The sequence below is a fragment of the Abramis brama genome (genome assembly GCF_963993115.1).
Source record: "Abramis brama genome assembly, chromosome: 11".
NCBI classification, from domain to species: Eukaryota; Metazoa; Chordata; class Actinopteri; order Cypriniformes; family Leuciscidae; genus Abramis; species Abramis brama.
The window spans coordinates 25,976,605-25,994,052 of NC_139973.1; the positions used below are offsets into that span (position 1 = coordinate 25,976,605).

Consider the following 17,448-nt stretch of genomic DNA (forward strand, 5'->3'; position numbering starts at 1 on the left):
GGCTCCTCCCACAACGTTAATTTTGCGTCTGCTAGCAACCGTGAATGGAAATTTCCACTTTTTTTTTCGATAATTATTAATAATCAGACTCTAAAGAACATTTCTGCACTTGTTTGGTTCCGATCGGGCGAAAAACCAGGGACTAGTTCGCAAAAGTAGGTTTTGGACAAAATTCGACATAGCAGAAATGTTTCCCTGCCTACATCCAAATCGGAGATAGCCATTTTGTCCGCCTCGAGCCAAGGATTCCAACGATATAAGACACTTGATCCTGGGACAAACGGTCTAAGAGTTATGAGCGATTTTGAACTTTTGGTTGCTGTAGCACCACCTATGGGCCAATCGGGGTCATACTCTGATAGGTTGTCCCCACATTGAGGCCTACCATCTGGCCAGGTTTCAAGTCTCTAGGCCTTACGGTTTGTCCTGCACGATGCGTTTTACGAATCCTTACAATTACAATAGGGTTTCAGCATTTCATGCTTGAACCCCTAATAATAATAAAAATCAGTACAATTACAATAGGTGTTCAGCACTTCGTGCTTGAACCCCTAATAATAATAAAAATCAGTACAATTACAATAGGGTTTCAGCACTTCGTGCTTGAACCCCTAATAATAAAAATCAGCACAATAACAATAGGGTTTCAGCATTTCATGCTTGAACCCCTAAAAATCGGTACAATTACAATAGGGTTTCAGCACTTCGTGCTTGAACCCCTAATAAAAATCAGTACAATTACAATAGGGTTTCAGCACTTCGTGCTTGAACCCCTAATAAAAATCAGCACAATTACAATAGGGTTTCAGCACTTCGTGCTTGAACCCCTAATAATAAGAAACCGAACGGATACAATAGGTGCCTCCGCACCTTCGGTGCTTGGCCCCTAATAATAAGTACGCGAACGAAAACAATAGGTGCCTACGCACCTTCGGTGCTTGGCCCCTAATAAGAAATCTAACGGATACAATAGGTGCCTCCGCACCTTCGGTGCTTGGCCCCTAATAATAATAGGAACGGGAACAGATACAATAGGTGCCTCCGCACCTTCGGTGCTTGGCCCCTAATAAGAACGGGAACAGATACAATAGGTGCCTCCGCACCTACGGTGCTTGGCCCCTAATAAGAACCGGAACAAATACAATAGGTGCCTCTGCACCTTCGGTGCTTGGCCCCTAAAAAGGGTTATGATCAGGCAAGAGCTAGGACCTGCATTAATACTGGAAAAGCTTTTCAGCACTGCAGCGACATTAGAGAGCAGGAAGGCCTGAAAACGGTTGCTTTATTTCTGCTTGATACGCAAATAACATTGGTTTTACTATGTTTCACAAAACCAATAAATGTTGTTGTTATTGAATTACAGCGGAATTATCCATACGTGCAAGAGCCGTCTGATTTGCCAGCTGTTAGTTGTTGCCTGTGTTGCATAGCATGTGTGTTAGAGATGGGTCGATTTTGAACAAACCTTTAATATGACTCGGGAACAATGAGTTGTGTCAGAGAGTGATGAAAAAGAACGGATACAATAGGTGCCTCCGCACCTTCGGTGCTTGGCCCCTAATAATAAGTACGCGAACGAAAACAATAGGTGCCTACGCACCTTCGGTGCTTGGCCCCTAATAAGAAATCTAACGGATACAATAGGTGCCTCCGCACCTTCGGTGCTTGGCCCCTAATAATAATAGGAACGGGAACAGATACAATAGGTGCCTCCGCACCTTCGGTGCTTGGCCCCTAATAAGAACGGGAACAGATACAATAGGTGCCTCCGCACCTACGGTGCTTGGCCCCTAATAAGAACCGGAACAAATACAATAGGTGCCTCTGCACCTTCGGTGCTTGGCCCCTAAAAAGGGTTATGATCAGGCAAGAGCTAGGACCTGCATTAATACTGGAAAAGCTTTTCAGCACTGCAGCGACATTAGAGAGCAGGAAGGCCTGAAAACGGTTGCTTTATTTCTGCTTGATACGCAAATAACATTGGTTTTACTATGTTTCACAAAACCAATAAATGTTGTTGTTATTGAATTACAGCGGAATTATCCATACGTGCAAGAGCCGTCTGATTTGCCAGCTGTTAGTTGTTGCCTGTGTTGCATAGCATGTGTGTTAGAGATGGGTCGATTTTGAACAAACCTTTAATATGACTCGGGAACAATGAGTTGTGTCAGAGAGTGATGAAAAAAAACGAATGACTCATATCAGGAGGTAAGGTAAACTAACAGACTACACAGCCTGAAGACCCAGCCAAGCAATGAATTAATCGTTTCTGTTTCTCATAATTTGGCCTTGCAGTTTTTTTCTTTGTGATCAACACAAAGTAAGTAGATGTGTTGGGGAATTTGGCTATTAACATGTAACATATTTAATTATATATAATATTTTATTATATTGCCTGTAACTCGAGTAGTCTTGAAAATATCTTAATATCCTTTTATATTTTGGTTTTTAACAAACTTTTCTTTTGGTATCCATATTTTTAAGGCCATATTTGGTTCAAATCCATACATATTGGAATCTCAATATGTCTCTAAGAGTAAATTGTTAAATTGTACACATTTTCAGTGGTTAAAAACCAAATGTGGGTAACTTTGCATACTGCTGATTTTTTTTTTTTTTTCAAAGAAGAACAGCTGAAGGCAAGGCAAGGCAAATTTATTTGTACAGCGCATTTCATACTCAACAGCAATACAATGCGCTTCACACAAAAATGTAAAAAAAAAAAAAAGAAAAAAAAAAAAAAGAAGAACAAATAATGTTCCAGAAATCTATCTAGTTTTTCTCTATCAAAACAATTGCATAGAACATACCAGTCTGAGTGTTTTTAAATCTTAATTTCCAAGGCCGTATATGGTTCAATCCCATAGATATTTAAATGCAGCTCCATGTTCAAATTGTTGAATTTTACCCATTTCAATGGTCGAAAACCAAATGTGAGTCCCTTTACACACAGCTGATACTTATTGCATTTAAAGGGGGATGTCTGAAGAATAAATTATGTTGAAACTAGGAATGTATCTTGTTTCCCTCTATAAAAACTGCATAGAACAAACCGGTAACACTTTACAATAAGGTTCATTAGTTAACTACATTAGTTAACATTAACTAATAATGAACTGCATTTATACAGCATTTGTTCATCTTTGTTAATGTTAATTTCAACATTTACTAATACTTTATTAAAATCTTGTTAACATTAGTTAATGCACTGTGAACTAACATGAACAAACAATGAACAGCTTTATTTTTATTAACTAACATTAACAAAGATTAACAAAAACAGTAATAAATGTATTGCTCATTGTTAGTTCATGTTAGTTAATACATTAACTAATGTTTAATAAAGGAACCTTATTGTAAAGTGTTACCTTTATAATAATCTATATTTGAATCAGCTTCAAGGATATTTGAAAGAAGGCATCATTGTTTCAACAGTTTCTGAAGCTAGAAAGAGTTCAAATATGCAGTATCGTAACTACATACACATTGACATCCCAATACCACTGAGACTGAACCACTGGGCCTTAAAAACAAAATCCTATATATCTGGCACTGAACCAGACAGGGCCTTAAAAATGAAGATTATAAAAGAATAGTTTATTAAGAATGAGAATCTAGAAGGATATTAAGATATCTTTAATACTTTTAGAGTTACAGGCACGCAAACTTTGGAAAAACAATATTTAAGCCACTCAGAGAGGTACTGTGTATGTTCTATGAAATTGTGCTGATAAAAACAACTAAAAGAAAAACAAAACAAGATACATTTCTAGTTTCAACATTATTTGTTCTTCAGATATTCCTCTTTAAAAGAAAAAACATCAGCTGTATGCAAGTCAAGTCAAGTCAAGTCATCTTCATTTATATAGCGCTTTTAACAATGTAGATTGTTCCAAAGCAGCTTCACAGAGATACAAGGATAGTTTAAAGTAACAGAGATTGTTTTGGCTTTATAGCAGTTCTTGAATAAAGTTATTTTCCAGCTAAAGTTAATTTGATTGATTCACTTCCGTCGCAACGATCATTAGTTATTAATTTAGGGGCTGCTAACACGACACCGTTTTAACAGGAAACTCTACACAGACTTTAAACGCGAAACCTGTGAGAACGCTGATGGCGTGCACATGCGTATTACGAGTTCAGTCTTGGTATGGGCGTTTGAATATATGTGCGCAGGTTTGTAATTCCCTACAAACCAAGCCTTAAAAAACTACTTGTCTGGCCTTAACATTTTGATACAGAATTTTATCATTTCGGGGTAGATACGCGAACCGAATTTTCCCGACTACGCTTTATCTGTAGAGTTGTAAAGGGATCCTCCATAAGGAGAAACTAGTTGGCACTTTAGCACCCCGCTATGACATCGGGTCCAGGCGAAGGTCCTTCGTCAGATCTGGATACGGCCTGGATCCGGCAGGCTGCGGAAAAAATCGGAATAAACAAAAACACTAAAATTAGCGTAGATGCCATTCTTCTTATGATGTAACAAGTACATCATGATTTATGGGAAGTGTCCCCGGTTCCGGCTGACCTGATCTATGCAGCCTAACATTGAATTATAAAAGTCTATAATGTGTTATGTGTATGCTAGGTCAAAGAGATGTGTTTTTAGTCTAGCTTTGAACTGACAGAGTGTGTCTGCTTCCCGGACAATGTTAGGAAGACCGTTCCAAAGTTTTGGTGCTAAATAGGAAAAGGATCTACCACCAGCAGTTGATTTTGATATTCTAGGTATTATCAACTGGCCGGAATTTTGAGATCGCAATAGACGTGAAGGACTATAATGCGTTAAGAGCTCGCTCAAGTACTGCGGAGCTAAACCATTTAGTGCTTTGTAAGTAATCAGCAATATTTTAAAATTTATATGATGTTTAATAGGGAGCCAATGCAGTGTTGACAGAACAGGGCTAATATGGTCATACTTCCTGGTTCTGGTAAGAACTCGAGCTGCTGCGTTTTGGACCAGCTGTAGTTTGTTTATTAAGTGTGCAGGGCAACCACCCAATAGAGCATTACAATAATCTAGCCTTGAGGTCATGAACGCATTAACTAATTGTTACACATTTGTCAATGAGAGCATATGACGTAATTTAGATATATTTGTAAGATGGAAAAATGCGGTTTTACAGACACTAGACACGTGACTTTCAAATGAAAGATTGGTATCAAAGAGCACACCCAGGTTCCTTCGACGACGAAGACTTAACAGAGCAGCCATCGAGTGTTAGACAGTATTCTAGGTTATTACGTGAGGAAGTTTTTTGTCCATTAATTAGAATCTGTTTTTTCCGAATTTAGTAGTAGGAAATTACTAGTCATCCAATTTTTTATATCAGCTATGCATTCCGTTAATTTTGTGAAGTGGTAGTTTTCATAAGGTTGTGAAGAAATATAGAGCTGAGTATCATCGGCATAACAGTGAAAGCTAATTCCATGCTTCCTAATGATATCTCCTAATGGTAGCATGTACAGAGTGAACAGCAGTGGTCCTAGTACTGAGCCTTGTGGTACGCCATACTGAACTTGTGATCGATAAGACATCTCTTCATTTACTGCTACAAACCGTTAACGGTCAGATAAGTATGATTTAAACCATGCTAAAGCAATTCCACTAATGCAAACATAATTTTCAAGTCTATTTAAAAGAATGTTGTGGTCAATAGTGTCAAATGCAGCACTAAGATCGAGTAACACCAATAGAGAGATACAACCACGATCGGATGATAAGAGCAAATCATTTGTAACTTTAATGAGAGCTGTCTCAGTACTATGGTACGGTCTAAATCCTGACTGAAAATCCTTGCAGATATCATTTCTTTCTAAAAAGGAACATAGTTGTGAAGATACTGCCTTTTCTAGTATTTTTGACAGAAAGGGTAGATTCGAGATCGGCCTGTAATTGACTAATTCTGTAGGATCAAGTTGCGTTTTTTTAACAAGCGGTTTAATCATAGCCAGCTTAAAGGTTTTTGGTACGTATCCTAGAGACAAAGATGAATTGATGATAGTAAGAAGAGGATCTATAACCTCTGGAAGCATCTCTTTCAGTAGCTTAGTCGGTATAGGGTCTAACATACATGTTGTCGGTTTAGATGATTTAATGAGTTTAGCGAATTCTTCCTCTCCTATAGCAATAAATGAATCGAATTTTTCCTTAGGGAGACTACAATGCACTCCCTGATGTGATACTGTAGTAGACGGTTGCATAGTTATAATTTTGTCCCTGATATTATCAATCTTATAAGTGAAGAAGTTCATAAAGTCATTACTGCTGTGTTGCTTGGAAATTTCTGGGCTTGAAGCCTTCTTTTTCGTTAGTTTAGCCACTGTTTCAAATAAATACCTAGGGTTTTGTTTATTTTCTTCTAATAGGGTTGAAAAATAAGCAGATCTAGCAGCTTTTAAGGCCTCTCTGTATGCAATCGAACTCTCTTTCCATGACATGCGAAATACCTCTAGTTTTGTTTTCTTCCAGTTGCGTTCCATTTTTCTGGCTGCTCTCTTAAGTGCCTGAGTGTGCTCATTGTACCATGGCGTTGGACTATTTTCTTTAATCTTCTTTAAGCGCAACGGAGCAACTGTGTCTCTAAAGTGCTGAAAAAGAGAGAGTTAAAAGTTTCTGTTGCAATATCGAGTTCTTCTAAGCTATCCGGGATGCTGAGATGATGAAACTGATTAGGAAGATTATTAATAAAGCAATCTTTAGTGGCAGAAGTGATAGGTTTCACATATTTGTAACACGGAGTCGGCTTTGCAGCCTTGGCTAAATGTAATTTACACAAGACTAGATAATGATCTGAGATGTCATCGCTCTGCTGCAGAATTTCAACAGCATCAACATTTATTCCGTGTGATAATATTAGATCTAGAGTGTGATTACGACAATGAGTAGGTCCTGACACGTGTTGTCTAACTCCAATAGAGTTCAGAATGTCTTTAAATGCCAATCCCAATGCATCTTTTTCATTATCTTTATGTATATTAAAATCACCAACAATTAGTACTTTATCTGCAGCCAATACTAACTCTGATAGAAAGTCAGCAAATTCTTTGATAAAATCTTTATGGTGCCCTGGTGGCCTGTATACAGTAGCCAGCACAAATCTCAAACGTGATTTGTCATTTACACTATATATTTTTACATTAAGCACCAACACTTCAAAAGAAGTATATTTAAAACTAGATTTCTAGTTTTAAAACTAGATATTTAAAACTAGTATACAAAGTGACACACATTTGGTTTTTGTGTGTAAAATGTACCATCTAGTTTCAACATTATTTGTTCTTCAGATATTCCTCTTTAAAAGAAAGAACATCAGCTGTATGCAAAGTGACACACATTTGGTTTTTGTGTGTAAAATTTACCAATTTACTCATGGAGCCACGTTGAAATCATCATACAGTATCTCTGGAAATGAACCATATTGGGCTGTAAAAATTAAGATATCAAAAGAGAAGTTTTTTAAGAACCAGAATCTAAAAGGATATTAAGTTACAGGCATGCAAACTTTGGGTAAAAACACAAGAAGTCCCTTTTCCCATTTTTAACCGTTCGCATATAATGCAACAAAGATTGCTAAAGTCAACCGATTTTACTAATAGACCAACCAGTCCCTGTGAAAAAAAAAAAAAAATGCTACTGCCATCTTTCTAAAGTCATTTTTACCCTGGCCTGCTGTAATCTGGCTCCAAATCTCAGGTGAAAATTGTAATTTTGACCGCCCTCTACAAAATAGTGGATTACTCAGTAAATATACATCCATGACATGTAATATTTTGGCTTTCTTCTTCATTTATCAGATTTTTATTTTATTTTATCAAAATCTAAAATTTTAGCTAGGGAGCACGGAATGACCCAATAAGTTGTTCAGACCAATTCGCGTATGCAGCTTACAGTAGCGGCCTGAATACTTTCTGTATGAACGAACCAAGTCACAAACCCATATTCTATTATCGCGCTTGCAATGAGTTTCACTTGTAACCATAGCGAGTGATCAAAGTACATATCAAAGACGTCCAAAAACTGGAAATTATTATCACAGTGAGCCGACACGGCACGAGTTCATCAGTCAAATCTTAATTAACCAACAGCAGCTTCTATACCTGAGTGGAAAGCGAAACATTTAAAAGGGCACCTATTATGCAAAATTCACTTTTACATGGTGTTTGAACATAAATGTGTGTTGGCAGTGTGTGTACACAACCACCCTATAATGCTAAAAATCCATCCAGTGCTTTTTTTATAATCCCCATAAATCATAAGCACTGTCTCAGAACAAGCTGTTCTCAGATTCGGGGCAATGTGACGTCACTTTGCACAGGCCCCTCCCACGACTGTTGATTGACACTACAGTTTGAGCATAGACCCGCCCTGAGTGAGCTGGACACACTCCACCAGTGTTTCGACGCTTGAGCAGCTGTAGACAAGAATGTCTCCTAAGCGATTGAGGTGTTTTGTTGTTGGATGTAAGAATGAACATAGCAGTCTTCATTTACTCTCGTTGTTACTCGAGGATGGATCTGTACTGTTTGTGATCCAGCTTACGGTCTTCAGAGCGACAGGACTAACGTTACTGACCACGGCAGAAATGAAAGTGAGAGCGTGCACTTTATGACAGCTCATGGAGTCGTTTTACGGATATAAGGTTTACCAGTTTATTAAGCAACCACTGAAAAGGTGTGTATATATTTGTTTACTGTTAGTTGTAACGAGTGTTTTGTGTACTTCGCTGTGTATGTTCCATGATAATGAAAGGGAGAGAGAGTTTATGGATAAGACTTTAATGCTCACTTCTTATACTGTGTTTATTCAGCTCTTACTGTGATTCTCTGGAGTAAAACTAACGCTTCATCTTTTGTGTGATGTACAATAAACTTCATAGAACTCATCAGTATATTTTGGTCATCATTCGGACAGGGTCTGCTACAGCAGGCTTGTATTAATAGTGGATAAATGCAGATGACAAATAAGTTATAACCATAATTAAACTAAACTATACCTGTTCTATCTCCATACAGCATATATTCTCTGGCTCTGTAGGCATTATTGTCCGACTCCAAGTCGAAATGAACACCGCAACTGAGAGTTTCTGTTCTGATATTATCAGATGAGATTGTCCTGGCTCTGAGCGCGAGCTTGTGAGGCTCCGCCCCCTGTGCCGTGCAGCAGCAGCTTATTTGCATTTAAAGGGCACACACTAAAACAGCGCGTTTTTCTGAGCCCCAAAAAATGACAATTTAAACATGCTGTAAAAAATTATCTGTTGGGTATTTTGAGCTAGAACTTCACATACACACTCTGGGGACATCAGAGACTTATTTTACATCTTGTGAAAAGAGTCATAATAGGTGCCCTTTGAGTCATGCACAGACCACACAGATTTATGCAGCTCCGATGGAAGACACATAACAACTTATATCTCTGTCTCTGAAAGTTACTGAAACGAAAATGAAAACACACTGCACACACGAAACTTGTGTGCAGCGCAAAGTGGTTAATTCGCACTGTATGATGTGACAGACAACTTGTTGTCTAGTCCGATTTTGCAGAGAATGAGAAAAGTTACATAGTGTGCCTTTAAGGCCCGGTTTCACAGACAGGGCTTAAATTAAGACAGAAGTAAGCCTTACTTAATTTAGGACATTTAAGAAGCTTTTATACACGTGCCTTAGAAAAAAATATTACTGGTGTGCATGACAAAACAATGGAACTGGCATATTTTAAGTTACGTCAGTACAAGTTGCTTTCAGTTAAGAAAGCTCAAACATCAATTTTAGTCTGGGACTAGTCTTAAGCCTTGTCTGTGAAATCAGGCATATACATCTTTACATTTTAATCTGGACTCAAAAAATGGCCTAGATATTGATTGAAAATGTTCTGATTCTTTATTACTGTTCGGTAACACTTTACGATAATTAGTTAACATTAGTTGATTCATTATTTAACATGAATTAACAATGAAAAATTGTTCTAAAGCATTTATTAATCTTAGTTAATGTCAACATTTACTAATACATTAAAATCAGAAGTTGTATCTGTTCATATTATTATAATATAATGGACCTGAGCTAACATGAACTAACAATGAACAGTTGTATTTTTATTAAATAATATAATATATATATAATAATTGTTTATCTTTATTAACAAAGAATAATAACTACTGCAACAAATGCTATTTTTCATAATAAGTTAATGTTATGTAAAGCATTAACTAATGTTAACTAATGAGACCTTATTGTTAAGTGCTAATGTTCTTTATAATTATTTTGCACTTTAATTGTTTGAAACATTTGTTTACTTTATACATTTTTTGTGTATTATTTTATTGTATTTAAAGGTTCTTCTTTTTGCTATAAAAAAAAGTTATTAAACCTGTTAGGAGGACAACACTTTTTATGTGACTTAATTCAATACCGTGATAATACCATATACTGTGATAAAAGCTTCAGCAATTATTGTGACGCGTCTACTATATAACAATTTGCTTGTAAATGTCTCCTTGTATCCCTTTATTAAGGTAAAACACATTATTTGATAAATATGCATTGCGGCCCTTAAGTTTTTTTAACGCGCTCCTAAATTTTTTAATTCGCGAGCACATGCTCCTTAGGAAAAAAATAAGCACTGATACCCACTGATTTCAAATGCTTCACAACATGCCTCTGAGTGTTTGTGTAAGCGCTCTGTGAAGAGTGTCAAAGGTTTCCATTTACAACGTGATTTTGCAGTGTTGAGCTTTGTAACCAATCAGATATATATCTGTTGAGCATGTGAACGCAATGGCCAATCAGATGTGTTCAGTCAGAATTCGCTGAGTTTATTTAGCACGAGTTCTGCATGCTTGCGAATCCTTTCATTATTACCAACAAAGTACAAACACACTATCAATAAGAGAATCATTGCACCGTATATTGGTTATAACGGGAGTTTTCCCATCCCAAAAACGTCACACAGTTTTGTGTACCTCGCGTGGTAATTGACTGATCCTGTGCAGTCTTGGCGTAAAGTAAAAAGTTGACGGTAGCCATTCCATAGCAGGAAAAAAATACTATGGAAGTCAATGGCTACCATCAACTGTCTGATTACCAACATTCTTTAAAGCAGGGGTGGGCAAACTACAGCCCGCGGGCCACATACGGCCCGTTAGGCTGTTTAATCCGGCCCGTCGAGTATTTAAAAAATGCTCTTAAGATCGCATTCATTTTGCCTTTTTCTTGCAATAATTTGCGTTATATATATATATATATATATATATATATATATATATATATATTGCGTTGCATATATTTGACAATCGGAATATCAGATATTTCATGCCATAGCTAACAAATGTAAAAAAGGAAAAATGACATAAAAGCAGATCATCATTCATTCAGCGCTGTTGTGGCTGCGGTGTGTCACGTAACAAGCAATGGCGCGTCACCATGGAAACCAAACAGACCGCGACTTAAGCGCATAGACTTGTTGCACGTTAATGTTTTTTCCTTTTTTGGAAACTCACAGAGAAAAAAATGTTTGGTAACCGCTTGCACACCTGTTTAGTTTTTTATTAGTTTCTATTTATTTCTTTGCTCCTCTGGATTTGTGGATGTATCCTGACTGATTCCGTTTACTGACCTTTATCGCCCGGCTTTCGAATACACTCCCCCCTGTGTGCCATGTACAGAACCCAGTTTTGTTCATTAAATGTTCTGATCTGCCTTTGTTTTTTATGTTTTATTTTATTATTCTTAAAATAAATTTGTATATTCGTTTATTTAGTTTTTTCCCCACAAATGTATGACTTTTGGAAGTGCAAATTGATTGCCATATGCAGTTTTAATAAAGTTGAATTAACGTAACCTTCTGTCATTTTTACTTTTCTAAGTGTGCACTTGCAGGTGTTGTTTCTAATTTACTATTAGGCCCATTAAATAATAATAAGGATAAACAATATTTAAAAAGTATAGGCTATAATTATTAGGCATCTGACTAATTAAAAATTAACCTCAAAACATAACATGCTAAATGGGGGATATCTAGCATAAAAAATGTATTGTCAGAATGTCGTCTCTCAGTTGTTGAATTTCGCGCAGACGTTGCCACAACGTAAATGTGTTTGCTCAGCCCGATCTCATGAAAGAGCGAATACCACGAATTGTATTTGTAGTGCTTATGTTACGCAGTTTTCGCGTGCATATGATACGCACTTTATGGCGTGTAATAGGCACGCACTCCACACCCCTAATCCTAACCAAGGGGTTTAGAGTGCGTAGCATATGCACGCAAAAAAAAAACAAAAAAACATTTTTGGCGTATAAATGGCACGAGAAATAAAATTTGTGGTATAGATACGCACTTTCATGAGATCGTGTTTCATAATCTGCTACTGGGCCGGCCCTCTGTCAAATTTTAAAACCCAGTGTGGCCCTTGAGCCAAAAAGTTTGCCCACCCCTGCTTTAAAGCAACACTAAGGAACTTTTCCTCTTCGGTCGCCCTACAGGTTGGAAGCGAAATTGTCCATTACCGCTGTCGTAAATAATTTCACCGCCCCCAGCCTACTGTCGCACGCAGGCTCGCTGTTTATCTAGCACCGGCTTTGGAATGAACGATGTCCACAGACAAGGTAGAGTATGTTGCATGATTTCATGAAAGTATGATGTACAGTGGTGTGAAAAAGTGTTTGCCCCCTTGGTAAATATGATCAAATATGGCTGTAAAAAATAAATCTGCATTTTTAATCCTTTTGATATTTTATTTAAAAAAATGTGCAAAAATCTAACCTTTCATTGAAGTAAAATAATTGAAAGTGGGGGGAAAATCACATTATGAAATTATCATAATCTCCAAAACACATTGGGAACAATTGTTTGCCCCCTTTTATTAAATACTTTTTGCAACCTCTTTTTTCCAAGATAACAGCTCTGAGTTTTCTCCTATAATGCCTGATGAGTTTGGAGAACTCATAGAACATTTGAAAAGTAACTGACACTATTGGAACTTCAAACGGGATGGGTTCTATGGTCAGATGAAACAAAAACATTAGCTTTTTTGGCAGCAAACACTTAAGATGGGTTTGGTTCATACAGGGATAAAAAAGTACCCCGTGTGTAAAATGAAATACTCTGCTGTATCTTTAATGCTGTGGGCCTAATTTTCTGCCAGAGGTCCTGGACATCTTGTTCAGATACATGGCATCACGGATTCGATCAAATACCAACAGATAAAAAATCTAAACCTGACAGCCTGTGCTAGAAATCTTGTAATGGAGAACAGGATGGAGAGATTCTGTATGGAGGAATGGTCTCTGATCTCTTGTCAGGTGTTCTCCAAACTCATCAGGCATTATAGGAGAAAACTCAGAGCTGTTATCTTGGAAAAAAGAGGTTGCAAAAAGTATTTAACAAAAGGGGGCAAACAATTGTTCCCAACGTGTTTTGGAGAAAAACATTTATTTCATAATGTGATTTTCCCCCCACTTTCAATTATTTTACTTCAATGAAAGGTTAGATTTTTGCAAATTTTTTAAATAAAATATCAAAAGGATTAAAAATGCAGATTTATTTTTTACAGCCATATTTGATCATATTTACCAAGGGGGCAAACACTTTTCACACCACTGTATTGCGACATCAGAAACAAAGAAAAACTAAATAATGACTATTGTAACGCTTGACGTAAAGAAAGTAAAATTTGTAGTTTTCTTATGTCTCATTCGAACTACAAAAACGCGACCCGTTTTGGCAAACTTGCATAGTGTGGTTATAGCAGATATAGGGCTTCAAAGCGACTTACGACCACTGATATGATTTTGATGGACTTAGAACCACTGATATGATTTTGGAAACATTATTTTAAGGTAAAAAATGTTCCTTAGTGTTGCTTTAAAATATGTCCTTTTGTGTTCAACAGAAGAAAGAACTATACCTTTAATGTAATTTTAAGTAAAGAGGGACTGTACTTGTGTGTCAGCCATCTTTAAGAAAATATGGAAAATATTTGGGTCACAGCTTAATGACCATGGGAAAATGGTGGGTCCCATGGCCCAACCAGTTGAGAATTACTGCTAAGTGTCGGTACCCAATTCTCCCATATTTGTGCTTCCATGCTTTACCTTCCTCCACCACTGCAGTCTTTGATGAGCCCAGTAGTCCATCCACTGTGAAGAAGTCCGAGGAGAACAGAACCAGACTAAAGATGATTCGGTTACCTCAAATGAACTAACAGAGGTTAATGAAAAGGTTGCATTATGTAAAGGCAAAGCAATTAAAATAATGACTAATTTACATTATTTCATCGTGGATATTAGAGTGATCTAGTAAAAAAGTCACTCATTAAAATAACACAGCTGCTAAAAATAAAAAATAAGATAATAAGGCCTCACTCACCAACTGGATGAATGTCTGAGCTGATTATCGAAATGATGGCACAGACCAATCTCTGCCAATCCAAAAGGCAATGTCCTATTCACAAGCTCCAAAGCCTGAGTATACTGCTGTAAAGCACCTTGAGGGGGAAATAATAAAATCCCAGATGACTAAAACCATCGCATGGACTGCGCCAAGTGTGCGACCTATGGTAACTAAGCGCACTGCATAGAAGACGGGTCTGCACTCACCCTGTAGGAGACTCGTCCGAACAGACACACTGTCTTCCAAAAGTTTTTGAATCTTTTGAGATGCTTCTTCTTTAGTAAAACGGTCTTGGTTAAGGATTTCTTTAAGAGCCCTTATGTCAACAATCCTGACAGGTTTCTCACACGTTCTACTTAACGCTGAAGTATTTATCCCAAATACATATGCCCTTGAACGTATTGCTGAAGTCCACTGCTCAATAATGTTTTTCTTTAGTTCTGTTCCTAAGGGCCCATATGTACATGACCTGGTGTGAAAAGCTTCAGAAGAAATGTAATAACGCTCAGCGCAAAGTTGCATCAAGAGGCTGGTTTCATCAGATCTGTCGTCACGGGTAATGCAATTTGATATATTCCTATGATACCAAGGGATCTTTTCGCTTAAAAGCTGGAGACGCCTTCTGATGCAGTTAAGTAACATTTTGCCAAAGGGTTAACGTAAATCGTTAGCAGTTGGCAGTAATGGATTAAAAAAGAAGAAAACCATATATTCTCCAGATTAAGCGTGAAAATTTCTGCAGCGGTCCAAAATAAAAAAAACTGGCTAACAAGACTTCACCGCTATGGCAGGTTTGAAAGAACTGTCTCATAATATACCCTTTACTTCGTGTTCCGTATGTCTGCGGGTGTTGCATGAGATGGTCAGTACTTTTCTTCTCATGCAATGAAGTCTGCAATAATTTTCATGCTGCATGTTTCTTCTTGTATTGTTTATTGGCGCTTGGCAAACATGCTTTCGGTGCAATTGCCGCCACCTACTGAACTGGAGTGTGGAGCGTTCGGCAGTGCTCAGAGGAAAAAAATATTCAATAATGATTAATAATGATAATAACTTAATCATAATGGTAGTAAATATAAATCAAATAAAACTATACTCGTGTATAATTTCCTGTTTCTTTTAGATACCTTATCAAAGCTATTTTATGTTATTTTACAAGGCTATCATTGTTGCTTAGTAGATGCTCTAATTGTGAGTGACAGACAGGTTGCTGGAGAAATGGTGGCCCGCTCTGGGCTTTTGTGTCTCTGGACCGGAGCAGACTGTATGCGCACAGCAGCAGTTCACCTGACACTAACACAAAACCAGACTTCATTCGCCCCGATGGAAAAAAATATTTACACTGCATGAATCATTTCCTATCCCCTATAGAGAAGCTGACGTGCAGAGTGATGTCATCAAAATCATTGATCCATATTGGAGGAAGTGAGAGACTATTAGAGAATGTCTAAAAGGAAGAGAATTGGCACTCTCTGGTTACTTCCGGTTTCTGGACTGGCTGCAGTAACACGTCTCTGTCCATTTTGGGGGGGGGGGGGGGGGGCGCTCGCAGGCGAGTGCAGAATGAATGGGAGTCTATGGGGTTTCACCCAGGGGGGCAGTGTTCCGGAAAACATTGAAGCTTCCCCGGGCGCCACCATTGATTAGCAGACCATTGACTCCCATTCATTTTGGTGTCACTTTGACAGCGAATAACTTTACATCTGAGGCGTTTAAAGAGTCCATTTGTCCATTATTTATTTCTAAAGAAACACGAAAATGTATAAAAGGCTCCATTACCTTGTATCTTACGTTATGGCCCCGTAGAAGCCGTTTTTGTAAAAAAATAGGCTAACGATTGCGTCATAACCATGCGACTCTCTGCCGCACAGTAGAGAGATTACCGTATGGACAGGAGGAGAAGCTTGCGGGCAATCGGGGGGACGTGGAGGCAAAATGACAAAATAATTAATCAGAATACTTAGCAAAAGTTTCTCCTGTCTCTGCAAGTTTCGGAAAGGAATGATTCAGATTTCTCTTGGCACAGCTACTAGAAGACAGACGGGTTGCTCACGTCACATCTACGTCGTCAAGCTCAGTTTGAGTCTGCGCAGTATGCTCGACCATCAGGAAGTGAGAGCTTCTAATTGACTTCACTTTTCTCCGTTGAAACCTATGGGGTCGCTGTGTCCAGTTTATATACTGTATATGGGTTTCGATCCCCAGAATCCACTTTTCTCAGGATGTAATTTTTTGTCAAGTAATTTGAAAGTTGCATTCAAAAGGGGGGGCTAAGATAATACACTCAGCTGAAAATTGCATTTTTAAGTTCACTTATCTGTTCTAAAGGTCGAGACAAGATGGCGACCGAGACGTATGTTGAAATGCTCTGAAGGGTTTTGATTCTATCCTCTTTTCTAAGACTTTTCATGTGTTAAATCTTTCTAAAAAAGCTAACTTGAAACCATAGTGTAAAATACTGTCATAGCAAAACTTTATTTTTTTTCTTGAAAAAAATATTAAGAATAAGTTGCTGATCTAGATAGCCGTTACCGCGTGGCTCACAACAAGCGATTAAAATGAGCACCAAAGACAAACGAAAGAAAGCGATCTCAGACCATTTCTACGCAGCTGAACCCACCTCTCCAACTGATTCATCTAAAGGAGACCTACCAGTAATTCTTCCTCCCGCCCCTGACACTCCACTGAGCAGCCCCATGCCAAAGAAAAACAGAGGTGAACCTTCCCTGAGTTGCAGGAAAATATCATCACGGCCCTCACCCTGAAAATTAATCAAAGAGCAGACTCACTCGAGAAGATGATAATTACCAATTCCAACACAATTGAGGACCTCAACACATCCTTTAAATCATCTTTATGCTGAGATTCAGGATCTTAAGGATGACAAAACTACGCTGGGTGAGAAATTCGCGCAGCAGCAAAAATCTCTCGTCAGTCTGGAAGAACGAGTCGCTGATGCCGAACGTTACAAAAGACGCTGGTGCCTACGTCTCTATGGCCTTTCTGAACAACCAAACGAAGATGTAAAAGCAAAAGTTGTCAAAATTTGTAAC

The 17,448-nt window shown here is 37.9% G+C and overlaps 1 protein-coding gene across 2 annotated transcripts in view; it reads right to left on the bottom strand.

Annotated features, from left to right (window-relative positions):
- polg2 (polymerase (DNA directed), gamma 2, accessory subunit) overlaps window positions 1-15,335 on the bottom strand; it is a 101,101-nt gene extending 85,766 nt beyond the window's left edge. Inside the window, exons 1-3 of one of the 2 annotated variants that reach the window (XR_014608261.1) lie at window positions 14,602-15,332; window positions 14,372-14,489; window positions 14,098-14,203 (exon numbers count right to left, since the gene is read on the bottom strand). Coding sequence is in view for 1 of the 2 variants with exons in the window: in XM_084129378.1 (XP_083985504.1) it covers window positions 14,098-14,203; window positions 14,372-14,489; window positions 14,602-15,037 (660 nt within the window). In the remaining variant the exon portion in view is untranslated. Of the gene's footprint in view, window positions 1-14,097; window positions 14,204-14,371; window positions 14,490-14,601 lie in introns of both variants that reach the window. The other variant, XM_084129378.1, reaches the window with a different exon arrangement.
- Window positions 15,336-17,448: the final 2,113 nt, after the last annotated feature.